Source organism: Pristiophorus japonicus, chromosome 20 (assembly GCF_044704955.1).
Source record: "Pristiophorus japonicus isolate sPriJap1 chromosome 20, sPriJap1.hap1, whole genome shotgun sequence".
NCBI lineage: Eukaryota > Metazoa > Chordata > Chondrichthyes > Pristiophoridae > Pristiophorus > Pristiophorus japonicus.
Window position 1 is genome coordinate 97,493,488 of NC_091996.1, and position 14,733 is coordinate 97,508,220.

The 14,733-nt window shown below is 44.7% G+C and overlaps 1 protein-coding gene across 1 annotated transcript in view; it reads right to left on the reverse strand.

The window, feature by feature from the left end:
• LOC139233032 (transmembrane protein 272-like) overlaps positions 1–14,733 on the reverse strand; it is a 33,316-nt gene that overhangs the window by 10,565 nt on the left and 8,018 nt on the right. The window contains exon 2 of the mRNA XM_070863549.1: positions 12,098–12,148. Coding sequence (XP_070719650.1) covers positions 12,098–12,148 — 51 coding nt within the window. The remainder of the gene's footprint in view (positions 1–12,097; positions 12,149–14,733) is intronic.

Below are 14,733 nucleotides of genomic sequence, written 5' to 3' on the forward strand. Positions count from 1 at the left end.
GTACATTTGTTGAAGTTCATGCATGTTTGCCATTGCCTATCTACCGTCAACCCTTTAAGTATCAATTGCCAGTCTATTCTAGCCAATTCACGTCTCATACCATCAAAGTTATCTTTCCTTAAGTTCAGGACCCTAGTCTCTGAATTAACTGTGTCACTCTCCATCTTAATAAAGAATTCTACCATATTATGGTCACTCTTCCCCAAGGGGCCTCACACAACAAGATTGCTAATTAGTCCCTTCTCGTTACATATCATCCAGTCTAGGATCGCCAGCCCTCTAGTTGGTTCCTCGACATATTGGTCTAGAAAACCATCCCTAATACACTCCAGGAAATCCTCCTCCACCATATTGCTACCAGTTTGGTTAGCCCAATCTATATGTAGATTAAAGTCGCCCATGATAACTGCTATACTTTTACTGCACGCATCCCTCATTTCTTGTTTGATGCTGTCCCCAACACAACTCCCACTAGTGTTTTCTGCCCTTTGGTATTCTGCAGCTCCACCCATATAGATTCCACATCATCCAAGCTAATGTCCTTCCTTACTATTGTGTTAATTTCCTCTTTAAACAGCAACGCTACCCCACCTTATTTTCCTTTCGGTCTATCCTTCCTGAATGTTGAATACCTCTGGATGTTGAGTTCCTAACCTTGGTCACCCTGGAGCCATGTCTCCGTGATGCCAATTATATCATATTCATTCATTGCTGCCTGTGCCGTTAATTCGTTCACCTTATTACGAATACAATAGAAATAACCCAGCTATAATGACTATTTTATGCATTTGGTTTATGCACCGCCAACATTTTTACTAAAATTTATGACAGTAGGAATTTGGGCTCTTTTTAAAAAAAATCAGAGTGCTTTGTTATACATTAGCTCATGGCCTGATTTCATTAGTTGTTTCAGTATTATGTCTTGATTTGATGTGTGGCTTCTGTGTAGTAGCTAACCTGCAAATAAATCCGACTCAGTAGCTTTAGCCTGTTATATGTGGGTCTGACGACACCTTATTTTCAGCCTTTCAGGCAGGACTGGAGGACAGAGTGGGCATCCCACAGATTCACCAGTGAGCCCTATTATGGGTCATTGAAGGGTTGTTGGTGGGGGGGGGAGGGAGCCCAAGCTGTAACAGCCTTGATTCTGAAAGGTGACTTTCTAGCTGGATGCCTGATTTAGATTAAGGTTCACAATCATTGTATCCTGAAACCAAATCAAAAACTCTAACAAAAGTGAGTATTTGGGTGCCAGCGCAGAGTTACCTCCGAAATCTTGCTTGGAATTCTGCCTCGAAGCTTGGGATCCAGCCAGTTGGATCCGGGGGATCCACGATGGGGCAGGCGGTTGTGAGCCTGGTGGATGAACTGGTAATGTGTCGTGTGATTGTTACACCTTTGCTAATAAACCAACTAGTTCTTAATAGCGATGTGTTGCTGTCAATTCTTCAGCAAAGAGCCCGTGAACAAACACATTACAACTTTGTTTTTAGAGCTGTTCAATATTGTGAAGGGTTTTGACAGTAAATGAGGAGAATTTGTCTCCACTGGTGGAGGGTCAGTAACCAGAGGACACAGATTTAAGATAATTGGCAAAAGAACGAGAATTCTGTAACGCAGTGAGCTGTCATGATCGGGAACGTGCTGCCTGAAAGGGCGGTGGAAGCAGATTCAACAGTAATGTTGAAACCGGGAATTGGATAAATACTTGAAAAGGAAAACTTTGCGGGGCTGTGGGGAGAGCAGTGCGGAGGGGGATTAAATGGATTTCTCTTTCAGAAAGCAGCACAGGCCCGATGGGCCGAATCCTCCTCTGTGTTGTATGATTCTGTAACTGCATTCTATTCATGTTAAGCTGAATCCAGCTATTGCTATGCTGTTGCAATTCTAAAACCAGGTCTCTCTTCTCTTGAATAGAGAAGGCTGAGGGGTGACCTTTCAAATGATGAGAGGTTTTGATCGAGCAGACTCCGAGAGAGTGTTTCCACTTGTGGGGAAGAGCAAAACTAGAAGCCATCAATATCAGATAATCACCACAAAACCAAATAGGGAATTCAGAAGAAACTTCTTTACCCAGATATAATGTCTGTAAGCTTGTAATGTTTGTAGCCCCACACTGTGATGTGGACGTATTGTGTACTGCAACTGCAGAGTTAATAATAAACAAAACCAGGCAGATTCCGGAGGTTTCCGAGAGAGAGCTGCCTGCCATGTAGGAAGCTGTGTGTGCTTGTGCTCTGTGAATATATCACATTTGGCGATGAGATGGGATTTTTCGGATGATTTAAAGCTTAAATTTTGTTGGGGAAGGATTCAGCCAGTCGACAGAGAGACTTTGGAAGTTTCTATCTTTGGAAAAAAGCTACAAAATCTGAGGTAAAATACAGCACACGGTGTGAACAGCTAGAGATTAAAATGGCAGGTGTAATCAGACATTTGGGGGAATATAGACACGACCGGGAATGTTTTAAAGCGTATGTGGATCAGCGAGAAATGTATTTCATTGCAAATAACATAATCGAAGTTCCAGACAATGCAGTCCAGAACCAGGCTGTGTTGGAACGTAAGAAAGCGATCTTCTTATCGGAGGCGGGTCCAGCATTGTACGAAACCCTTGTAAATCTGCTTGTGTCTGATGAGCCAAAGGACATGGCGCTTAAAGAGATTTTAACGAAGCTGGAGCAGCACTATAACCCCAAACCGTTAGAAATTGCTGAAAGCTATCGTTTCGGGATTCGGAATCAAAAGGCTGATGAAAGTATCAGTGATTACATCGTAGCATTAAAAAAGCTATCAATGCACTGTAATTTTGGAAGCTTTCAAAACCGAGCATTACGGGATCGTTTTGTTTGTGGGGTGAAAAATGATGCGATCAGAAGGAAGTTATTGACGACGGATGACTTGACTTTTGAGATTGCTTATCAGATAGCGAGGTCGATGGTCATTGCCGAACAATATTCCCGAGAATTAAGTAATAATTACGGTCGTCAGTCAACCGAGGTAAATCACCTGCAGGTTCAAAGTAAAAGATGGTGGGGGCCCAAAGTCTCAGAAACTGCAAATTCTAACACAGCGTCGAAGCCGTGCTATAGGTGCCTGGAACAACACATTGCTCAAAGTTGTGTGTAAGTGAAGGCAGAGTGTTTCTTCTGCAGAAAGACTGGGCATCTTGCGAAGGCATGCCGACTGAAGGGTAAACCAGTTTTTAAAGCTATGAGTCCAGCGTTCAAAGCTATGAGTAGAAATTCCAAGAGACTACATAGCATGGAAGAACAACAACAGGACGAGGAGATGTTAGAGTTACACATCATCAGGAGCACGAGGTTAACGGACAGCGATTCGGAAAGCATCAAAATCCACATAGATGTTGCGGGATTCAAGATACCAAAGGAAATTGACACGGGTGCATCCATGAGTGTAATACCGGAGTCACTGTACCTTGACAAATTGTGTGATTTCCAACTGGAGAAATCCAAGATAGAGCTGCGAGGCTACATGGGAGAGAAAATTCCTGTGGTAGGTCGTATCACCGTACCGATGAAATATAAAGATCAATTTCAGAACTTGCCTCTAATAGTAGTGAAAGGAGACAAGTCTGCCTTACTAGGAAGAAATTGGTTGAGCTCACTGAAGCTGGATTGGAGTAAGATTTTCTGTGTGGAAGCAAGATTTTCATTTTTGGTGAGAGGGGAGCGACCTGTCAAAAGCCCAGCGGGAGATCGAGAGCCAGCGGCAGTTGGTGAGAGGGGAGCGACCTATCAAAAGCCCAGCGGGAGATCGAGAGCCAGCAGCAGTTGGTGAGAGGGGAGCGACCTATCAAAAGCCCAGCGGGAGATCGAGAGCCAGCGGCAGTTGGTGAGAGGGGAGCGACCTGTCAAAAGCCCAGCGGGAGATCGAGAGCCAGCAGCAGTTGGTGAGAGGGGAGCTACCTGTCAAAAGCCCAGCGGGAGATCGAGAGCCAGCAGCAGTTGGTGAGAGGGGAGCGACCTATCAAAAGCCCAGCGGGAGATCGAGAGCCAGCAGCAGTTGGTGAGAGGGGAGCGACCTATCAAAAGCCCAGCGGGAGATCGAGAGCCAGCAGCAGTTGGTGAGAGGGGAGCGACCTATCAAAAGCCCAGCGGGAGATCGAGAGCCAGCAGCAGTTGGTGAGAGGGGAGCGACCTATCAAAAGCCCAGCGGGAGATCGAGAGCCAGCGTACCGGTGCAGCTACAGCGGGAGAGAAAGCAAAATAGAAGTAGAAAGTAATCAAAAAGTGACGTCACAGCCAATGGGGTAAGTGATTGGCTGGTGATTGGTGAGTAGCTTTTCTTTTATTTTTTATATCAGTAAGTGAACTATAACATTGTTATTACCAATTTAAGGGTATCTAAGGTTAAGACATGGCAGGAGAGCTCGGTCATGTGATATGCTCCTCCTGTACCATGTGGGAACTCGGGGACACTTCCGGTGTCCCTGACGACTACGTGTGTGGGAAGTGTATCCGCCTCGAGCTCTTGACGGTCCGCGTTGCGGAATTGGAGCTGAAGGTGGATTCACTCTGGAGCATCCACGATGCTGAGAATGACGTGAGTATCACGTGTAGTGAGTTGGTCTTACCGCAGGAGAAGGGTCCACAGCCAGATAGGGAATGGAAGACCAACAGGAAGAGCAGTGCAAGAAAGATAGTGCAGGGGTCCCCTGTGGTCATCCCCCTGCAAAACAGATACACTGCTTTGAGTACTGTTGGGGAGGATGACTCATCAGGGGAGGGCAGCAGCAGCCAAGTTCATGGCACCGTAGGTGGCTCTGCTGCAAAGGAGGGCAGAAAAAGAGTGGGAGCGCGATAGTGATAGGGGATTCGATGGTGAGGGGAATAGATAGGCGTTTCTGCGGACGCAACTGAGACTCCAGGATGGTATGTTGCCTCCCTGGTGCAAGGGTCAAGGATGTCTCGGAGCGGGTGCAGGACATTCTGAAATGGGAGGGAGAACAGCCAGTTGTCGTGGTGCACATTGGTACCAACGACATAGGTAAAAAAAGGGATGAGGTCCTACGAAAAGAATTTAAGGAGCTAGGAGCTAAATTAAAAAGTAGGACCTCAAAAGTAGTAATCTCGGGATTGCTACCAGTGCCACGTGCTAGTCAGAGTAGGAATCGCAGGATAGCGCAGATGAATACATGGCTTGAGCAGTGGTGCAGCAGGGAGGGATTCAAATTCTTGGGGCATTGTAACCGGTTCTGGGGGAGGTGGGACCAGTACAAACCGGACGGTCTGCACCTGGGCAGGTCCGGAACCAATGTCCTAGGGGGAGTGTTTGCTAGTGCTGTTGGGGAGGAGTTAAACTAATATTGCAGGGGGATGGGAACCTATACAGGGAGACAGAGGGAGACAAAAAGGAGGCAAAAGCAAAAGACAGAAAGGAGATGAGGAAAAATGGAGGGCAGAGAAACCCAAGGCAAAGAACAAAAAGGGCCACTGTACAGCAAAATTCTAAAAGGACAAAGGGTGTTAAAAAAACAAGCCTGAAGGCTTTGTGTCTTAATGCAAGGAGTATCCGCAATAAGGTGGATGAATTAATTGTGCAAATAGATGTTAACAAATATGATGTGATTGGGATTACAGAGACGTGGCTCCAGGATGATCAGGGCTGGGAACTCAACATCCAGGGGTATTCAACATTCAGGAAGGATAGAATAAAAGGAAAAGGAGGTGGGGTAGCATTGCTGGTTAAAGAGGAGATTAATGCAATAGTTAGGAAAGACATTAGCTTGGATGATGTGGAATCTATATGGGTAGAGCTGCAGAACACTAAAGGGCAAAAATCGTTAGTGGGAGTTGTGTACAGACCTCCAAACAGTAGTAGTGATGTTGGGGAGGGCATCAAACAGGAAATTAGGAGTGCATGCAATAAAGGTGCAGCAGTTATAATGGGTGACTTTAATATGCACATAGATTGGGCTAGCCAAACTGGAAGCAATACGGTGGAGGAGGATTTCCTGGAATGCATAAGGGATGGTTTTCTAGACCAATATGTCGAGGAACCAACTAGGGGGGAGGCCATCTTAGACTGGGTGTTGTGTAATGAGAGAGGATTAATTAGCAACCTCATTGTGCGAGGCCCCTTGGGGAAGAGTGACCATAATATGGTGGAATTCTGCATTAGGATGGAGAATGAAACAGTTAATTCAGAGACCATGGTCCAGAACTTAAAGAAGGGTAACTTTGAAGGTATGAGGCATGAATTGGCTAAGATAGATTGGCTAATGATACTTAAGGGGTTGACTGTGGATGGGCAATGGCAGACATTTAGAGAACGCATGGATGAATTACAACAATTGTACATTCCTGTCTGGCGTAAAAATAAAAAAGGGAAGGTGGCTCAACCGTGGCTATCTAGGGAAATCAGGGATAGTATTAAAGCCAAGGAAGTGGCATACAAATTGGCCAGAAATAGCAGCGAACCTGGGGACTGGGAGAAATTTAGAACTCAGCAGAGGAGGACAAAGGGTTTGATTAGGGTAGGGAAAATGGAGTACGAGAAGAAGCTTGCAGGGAACATTAAGGCGGATTGCAAAAGTTTCTATAGGTATGTAAAGAGAAAGAGGTTAGTAAAGACAAACGTAGGTCCCCTGCAGTCAGAATCAGGGGAAGTCATAACGGGGAACAAAGAAATGGCAGACCAATTGAACAAGTACTTTGGTTCAGTATTCACTAAGGAGGACACAAACAACCTTCCGGATATAAAAGTGGTCAGAGGGTCTATTAAGGAGGAGGAACTGAGGGAAATCTTTATTAGTCGGGAAATTGTGTTGGGGAAATTGATGGGATTGAAGGCCGATAAATCCCCAGGGCCTGATGGACTGCATCCCAGAGTACTTAAGGAGGTGGCCTTGGAAATAGCGGATGCATTGACAGTCATTTTCCAACATTCCATTGACTCTGGATCAGTTCCTATCGAGTGGAGGGTAGCCAATGTAACCCCACTTTTTAAAAAAGGAGGGAGAGAGAAAGCAGGGAATTATAGACCGGTCAGCCTGACCTCAGTAGTGGGTAAAATGATGGAATCAATTATTAAGGATGTCATAGCAGCGCATTTGGAAAATGGTGACATGATAGGTCCAAGTCAGCATGGATTTGTAAAAGGGAGATCATGCTTGACAAATCTTCTGGAATTTTTTGAGGATGTTTCCAATAAAGTGGACAAAGGAGTACCAGTTGATGTGGTATATTTGGACTTTCAGAAGGCTTTCGACAAGGTCCCACACAGGAGATTAATGTGCAAAGTTAAAGCACATGGGATTGGGGGTAGTGTGCTGACGTGGATTGAGAACTGGTTGTCAGACAGGAAGCAAAGAGTAGGAGTAAATGGGTACTTTTCGGAATGGCAGGCAGTGACTAGTGGGGTACCGCAGGGTTCTGTGCTGGGGCCCCAGCTGTTTACATTATACATTAATGATTTAGACGAAGGGATTAAATGTAGTATCTCCAAATTTGCGGATGACACTAAGTTGGGTGGCAGTGTGAGCTGCGAGGAGGATGCTATGAGGCTACAGAGTGACTTGGATAGGTTAGGTGAGTGGGCAAATGCGTGGCAGATGAAGTATAATGTGGATAAATGTGAGGTTATCCACTTTGGTGGTAAAAACAGAGAGACAGACTATTATCTGAATGGTGACAGATTAGGAAAAGGGAAGGTGCAACGAGACCTGGGTGTCATGGTACATCAGTCATTGAAGGTTGGCATGCAGGTACAGCAGGCGGTTAAGAAAGCAAATGGCATGTTGGCCTTCATAGCGAGGGGATTTGAGTACAGGGGCAGGGAGGTGTTGCTACAGTTGTACAGGGCCTTGGTGAGGCCACACCTGGAGTATTGTGTACAGTTTTGGTCTCCTAACTTGAGGAAGGACATACTTGCTGTTGAGGGAGTGCAGCGAAGATTCACCAGACTGATTCCCGGGATGGTGGGACTGACCTATCAAGAAAGACTGAATCAACTGGGCTTGTATTCACTGGAGTTCAGAAGAGTGAGAGGGGACCTCATAGAAACGTTTAAGATTCTGACGGGTTTGGACAGGTTGGATGCAGGAAGAATGTTCCCAATGTTGGGGAAGTCCAGAACCAGGGGTCACAGTCTAAGGATAAGGGGTAAGCCATTTAGGACCGAGATAAGGAGAAACTTCTTCACCCAGAGAGTGGTGAACCTGTGGAATTCTCTACCACAGGAAGTAGTTGAGGCCAATTCACTAAATATATTCAAAAGGGAGTTAGATGAAGTCCTTACTACTCGGGGGATCAAGGGGTATGGCGTGAAAGCAGGAAGTGGGTACTGAAGTTTCATGTTCAGCCATGAACTCGTTGAATGGCGGTGCAGGCTAGAAGGGCTGAATGGCCTGCTCCTGCACCTATTTTCTATGTTTCTATGTTTCTATCAACGGATGAGGTTAGCAAGAAGTATCCGAAGGTGTTCTGTGAAACGGACAATCCGATCCAAGGCTTCAAGGCGAGTGTCAGGGTACAGAAGGACACTAGATCGGTTTACTACAAGCCACGTTCCATACCATGTGCACTCAAGGAGAAAGTTGAGCAAGAACTCAAAAGACTAGAGACTGAGAACATTATTTGAAAGATAGATCAATGTAATTGGACTACACCCATTGTTGTTGTACCTAAGTCCGATGGTAAGGTAAGATTGTGTGGTGATTATAAAGTAACCGTAAACCAGGTTCTAGAGAGTAATGTCCCCAATACATTGCCGAATATAGAAGATTTGTTCACAACACTGACAGGTGGTCAGATCTTCTCAAAACTGGATCTTACGAATGCCTACTTACAGCTTGAACTAGATGAGGAGTCCAAGTCATGTTTGACTATAAATACTCATCTAGGCCTATATCAATTTAATAGGCTACCGTTTGGAGTGTCTTCTGCCCCTGCCATATTCCAAGGGGTGATGAACCAGGTTTTGCAAGGTATTGAAGGGGTAGTATGTTATTTGGATGACATACTAATTTTAGCACCAAATAGGCAAATTCATAAGAACATATTGAATGAAGTCCTCAAACGGCTAGAGAAGCACAGAGTACGAGTGTCTGCTTGTAAGTGTGAGTTATTTAAAAACTCAGTGGAGTACTTAGGGTACAGAGTAGACAAAGAAGATTTACATCCAACCATGGAAAAATTGGATGCAATTAGAAATGCACCCACTCCCAGGAATGTCACTGAACTTCGTTCATTCTTGGGTCTTTTGAACTATTATGGGAAATTCCTACCAAATTTGGCTACAGTATTACATCCAGTGAATGAACTTTTGAAAAAACAGGTCCATTGGAAGTGGTCAAAAGAATGCGATATAGCATTCAAGGAGTGTAAAAGTAAATTGGTAGAGAGCACCATGTTAGTTCACTATGATATATCTAAGGAGATTAAGCTAGCATGTGATGACTCTCCGTATGGAGTTGGGGCAGTGATCTCTCATGTATCACGTAGTGGGGAGGAGAGACCAATTGTTTTTGCTTCACGCACTCTCAGTGCCAGTGAGAGTAATTATGCACAAATTGAAAGGGAAGCTTTGGCATTCATTTTTGGGGTCAAGAAGTTTCACAAATACTTGTATGGTCGTAAGTTTACCATCGTTACGGACCATAAGCCCCGAACAGCAATCCTCCATCCAAAGTCCCCAGTTCCAACATTAGCTGCAGCCCGAATGCAGAGATGGGCTTTGATTTTGTCAGCATATACATATGATATTGAATACAGACGATCAGCTGATCACAGTAATGCTGATGCAATGTCTAGATTGCCTTCCCCATCACAAGTTACACCCAATAGGGAAGAAGTGTTTTATTTTTCATACATTGATGAACTGCCAGTCAGAGCTGAAGAGATTGGTAGAGCAACAAACGTGACCCAGTGATGTCAAAGGTGTATGAGCATATTGCAAATGGAGGGCCAAACCAGGTAACAGACAAAGATACACATCCATTCTTCATTCGTAGGAATGAATTATCAGTCGATAAAGATTGTATCATGTGGGGTGCAAGAGTGGTTATACCAAATAAATTCAGGTCCAAATTATTAGGAGACCTCCATGACCAGCACCTGGGAATGTGCTTGACCAAGAGTTTTGCACGCAGTTATTTATGGTGGCCAGGTCTTGATAAAGATATAGAGTACATCGTGAGTCAGTGTACGACATGTCAATCGGTAAGCAAGCAACCACCACCAGTACCATTACAGCCATGGAAATGGCCTCCCAGGGTGTGGCAAAGGCTACATATTGATTTTGCTGAGTTAGAAGGACAATAATTGTTCATTGTGATTGATAGCCATTCGAAGTGGGTTGAGGTGTTTTCAATGTGGAAAATAACAACAAGTAAAACATTGGACATTTTGCGAAAATTATTTTCTTCATTTGGCCTCCCTGAAGAGATTGTTTTGGATAATGGACCACAATTTTGTTCAGAAGAATTTGCACAATTCACGAGTAAAATGGTGTGAAACATACCAAGGTTCCACCATATCACCCTGCTTCGAATGGTGCAGCAGAGCGCACTGTACAAATTGTAAAACCTGCCCTCATAAAACAAATATTAGATCCAAATCCAAGGAAACGACAGTTGTCATTGGATCACAAATTGGCTAATTTTTTGATTACATATCGAAATACTCATCATACAACTACTGGTAGAACTCCAGCAGAGTTGTTTCTCAAACGACATCCACGAACCAGATTCTCGTTGTTAAAGCCAAATTTGGTGCAGTCTGTAGAAGAGACACAATTAAGACAGAAAGAGAATCATGATAGAGGTAGAGTAAAGGAGAGAAGTGTGAAATTAAACCAGAAGGGTGAGAGTGAAGAACCATCACCATAAATGGTTAAAGTGGTTACCAGGAAGAATGGTGAAGATATGTGGTCCTCGCACATATTTGGTAAAGATGTTTGATAATGGACAGGTTAGGTTTGTTCATATTGATCATATTTTACCTACAGACATGGGAGGAGTTGAAGGTGGGAATGGTTCAATTATTTCTGACTCATCAGATAGTTTTGATACACCAGTAGCAAATCCTAAATCCAATGTCCTGGAAACAATTCCAGGAGCGAATCAGAATGAAAGTCTGAGTCCGAGTCAGGAAAACAAAGAGCCTGAAGTTAGAGTGAGTTCAAATGAAAATCGAGGAAATTCTGTGGAGGAAAACGTTCCTCAGGATGAGCCTCGAATGAGTGTGAAATCGACACCATGTTTGGAAGGTTCTGTTTGAGAGCGAAGGTATCCTCTTCAAAACAGAAAACAAGTGGTCAAGTTAAATTTGTAAATATGGAAAAAATAAAGTTTATATCCTGTGTTATGTATAAACATGAAAGTTATGTATGATGTTTGTTATAAAAACTTCTTCATTTAGGAGGGAGAAGTGTAATGTCTGTAAGCTTGTAATGTTTGTAGCTTCATACTGTGGATGTGGACGTATTGTGTACTGCAAGTGCAGGGTTAATAATAAACAGAATCAGGCAGATTCCAGAGGCTTCCGAGAGAGAGCTGCCTGCCATGTAGGAAGCTGTGTGTGCTGTGCTCTGTGAATATATCACACCAGAGAGTGGTGAGAATGTGGAACTCGCTGCCACAGGGAGTGGTTGAGGCGAATAGTATCGATGCATTTAAGGGGAGGCTGGACAAGAATATGGGGGAAGAAGGGATAGAGGGTTATGCAAATCGGGTTAGATGAGGAAAGACGGAAGGAGGCTCGAGTGTAGCATAAACGCTGGCACAGACTGGTTTGTCCAAATGGCCTGTTTCTGTGCCGTATATCGATGTAATCCTGTGTAAGTTATTCTATTGCTGTGATAATCACATCGACAATTGTATTGCTGCAAAATAGTCACAGTTAGCAATAAACCAAATGGGAGCTTGATGTCTTTGTTGGGGACCTGGATGAAATGGCACTTCATCCAACATTAAGCTGTATTCCAGCTAATGGCTGAACTGCGATGGTTTTGGTTTTAAATTGCGTTGGATTATGTAGGATGACTTGAGATCTACGTTAGGGATCACATGTAAAACACAGGGCACAAAATGTAAATCCATCTGTATATAACTAAGATTTTTTTCTTAACTTACCGATTAAGAGATATGTAAAATCCACCAGCGAAAAAATAACAACGAAAAAGCCTGTGAAAATAAATGAGTGATTAACTTTATATCTAAAGAATATGATTTGATGTCCACTTTTGCATTTTGCCGAATAATGTCCCGTGCAGCGGGTAAGATGCAGCATGTTAGAGGGCAGGAACAGATCAACTGAGATAACAGCCTGAACCTTAAGTGATGAACGAGGACCCCAGAGGCCAGTGCAATCACGGGACTTATATTCCCAGTCGGTGCTCAGCCGCCACTCTCAGCTGGGGTCACAGCAACCCCCGGGGCTCGAGAAGGGAAAGAAGAATATCAGCCAAAGTTCCCGCTCCAGGTTGCTGTCCAGTGACTGTTGCTGGAAAGCAAGTGGGCGTGTTGGGGCGTGTGTTGGACGAGAATTGGATATGTACCTGAAGGAAAAAAAATTGCAGGGCCACGGGGAAAGGGCAGGGGAGCAGAACCAGCTGAAGTGCTCCTGCAGAGAGCAAGCACAGGCTCGATGGGCCGAATGGCCTCCTTCTGTGCTGTAACCATTCAATGATTCTATGATCCTATGATTGATTCCTGGGGCTGTCCTATGAAGAGATATTGAGTAGATTGGGCCTATAATCTGGAGTTCAGAAGATTGAGAGGTGATCTCATTGAATCATCTGAGATTCTGAGGGGGATTGACAGGGTAGATGCGGAGAGGTTGTTTACCTCTGGCTGGGGAGTCTAGAACTAGGGGGCATAGTCTCAGAATTAGGGGTCGGCCATTTAAGACTCAGATGAGGAGGAATTTCTTCACTAGGAGGGTTGTGAATCTTTGGAATTCTCTACTCCAGAGGGCTGTGGATATTCAAGGGTGAGATCGATAGGTTTTTGAACTCTAGGAGAATCGCGGGATATGGGGATAGTGCAGGAAAGTGGAGTTGAGGTCGAAGATCAGCCATGATCTTATTGAATGGCGGAGCAGGCTCGCGGGGCCGTATGGCCGACTCCTGCTCCTAATTCTTATCTTCTTATGCTATGATGTCCTCTATTTTGGGAAATGCCAATTTCGGCTGACATTCGAATGAGGTACTGGTGAGCTCCTACATAAGAATTAGGAACAGGAGTAGGCCATCTAGCCCCTCGAGCCTGCTCCGCCATTCAACAAGATCATGGCTGATCTGGCCGTGGACTCAGCTCCACTTACACGCCCGCTCCCCATAACCCTTAATTCCCTTATTGGTTAAAAATCTATCTATCTGTGATTTGAATACATTCAATGAGCTAGCCTCAACTGCTTCCTTGGACAGAGAATTCCACAGATTCACAACCCTCTGGGAGAAGAAATTCCTTCTCAACTCGGTTTTAAATTGGCTCCCCCATATTTTGAGGCTGTGCCCCCTAGTTCTAGTCTCCCCGACCAGTGGAAACAACCTCTCCGCCTCTATCTTGTCTATCCCTTTCATTATTTTAAATGTTTCTATAAGATCACCCCTCATCCTTCTGAACTCCAAGGAGTAAAGACCCAGTCTACTCAATCTATCATCATAAGGTAACCCCCTCATCTCCGGAATCAGCCGAGTGAATCGTCTCTGTACCCCCTCCAAAGCTAGTATATTCTTCCTTAAGTAAGGTGACCAAAACTGCACGCAGTACTCCAGGTGCGGCCTCACCAATACCCTGTACAGTTGCAGCAGGACCTCCCTGCTTTTGTACTCCATCCCTCTCGCAATGGAAAAAATCAGCTTTTACCACTTGGGGAGCTTATATCTCACCACCAATCAGCAACCTCAGGAGAGGGAGAAAATAGGCACCAAAAAAACCTTCAATAAACTATAGATTAAATGATTTTTAAATAAAAAGCCAGGAAGTTATGCTAAACCTGCATAAAACACTACTACTGCCCCAGCTGGAATGCTGTGTCCAATTCTGGGTACCGCACTTTAGGCAGGACGTGAAGGCCTTAGAGAGGGTGCAGAAGGGATTTACGAGAATGGTTCCAGGGATGAGGGATTACAGTTACATGGATGGACGGGAGAAGCTGGGGTTGTTCTCCTTGGAGCAGAGAAGGCTAAGAGGAGATTTGATCAAGGTGTTTGAAATCCTGAAAGGTTTAGATAGAGTAAATAAAGAGAAACAGTTACCAATGGCTGGTGGGTGGATAACCAGAGGGCACAGGTTTAAAGTGATCGGCAAAAGAACCAGGGGTGACATGAGGAAAAACTCATTTAAGCAACAAGAGGTTAGGATTTGGAACGCACTGCCTGATAGGGCGGTGAATACAGATTCAATCGTAGCCTTCAAAAGGGAATTGGATAAATACTTGAAGGAGAAATGACTGCAGGGATGTGGGGAAAGAGCGGGGAATGGGAGTAACAGGATTGCTCTTTGATAGAGCTGATACAGACTCGACGGGCCGAATGGCCTCCTTCTGTGCTGCACTATTCTATGAGTCTATGATAGGTGGATGTGGTGTATTTGGACTTTCAAAAGGCTTTTGACGGGGTCCCGCACAGGAGATTGGTGTGCAAGATCGAGGCGCATGGTGTTGAGGGTGGTGTGCTGACGTGGATGGAGGGCTGGTTGGCAGGCAGGAAGCAAGAGAGTCGGGATGGGTGGGTCCTTTTCGGAGTGGCGGGCAGTGGCTGGTG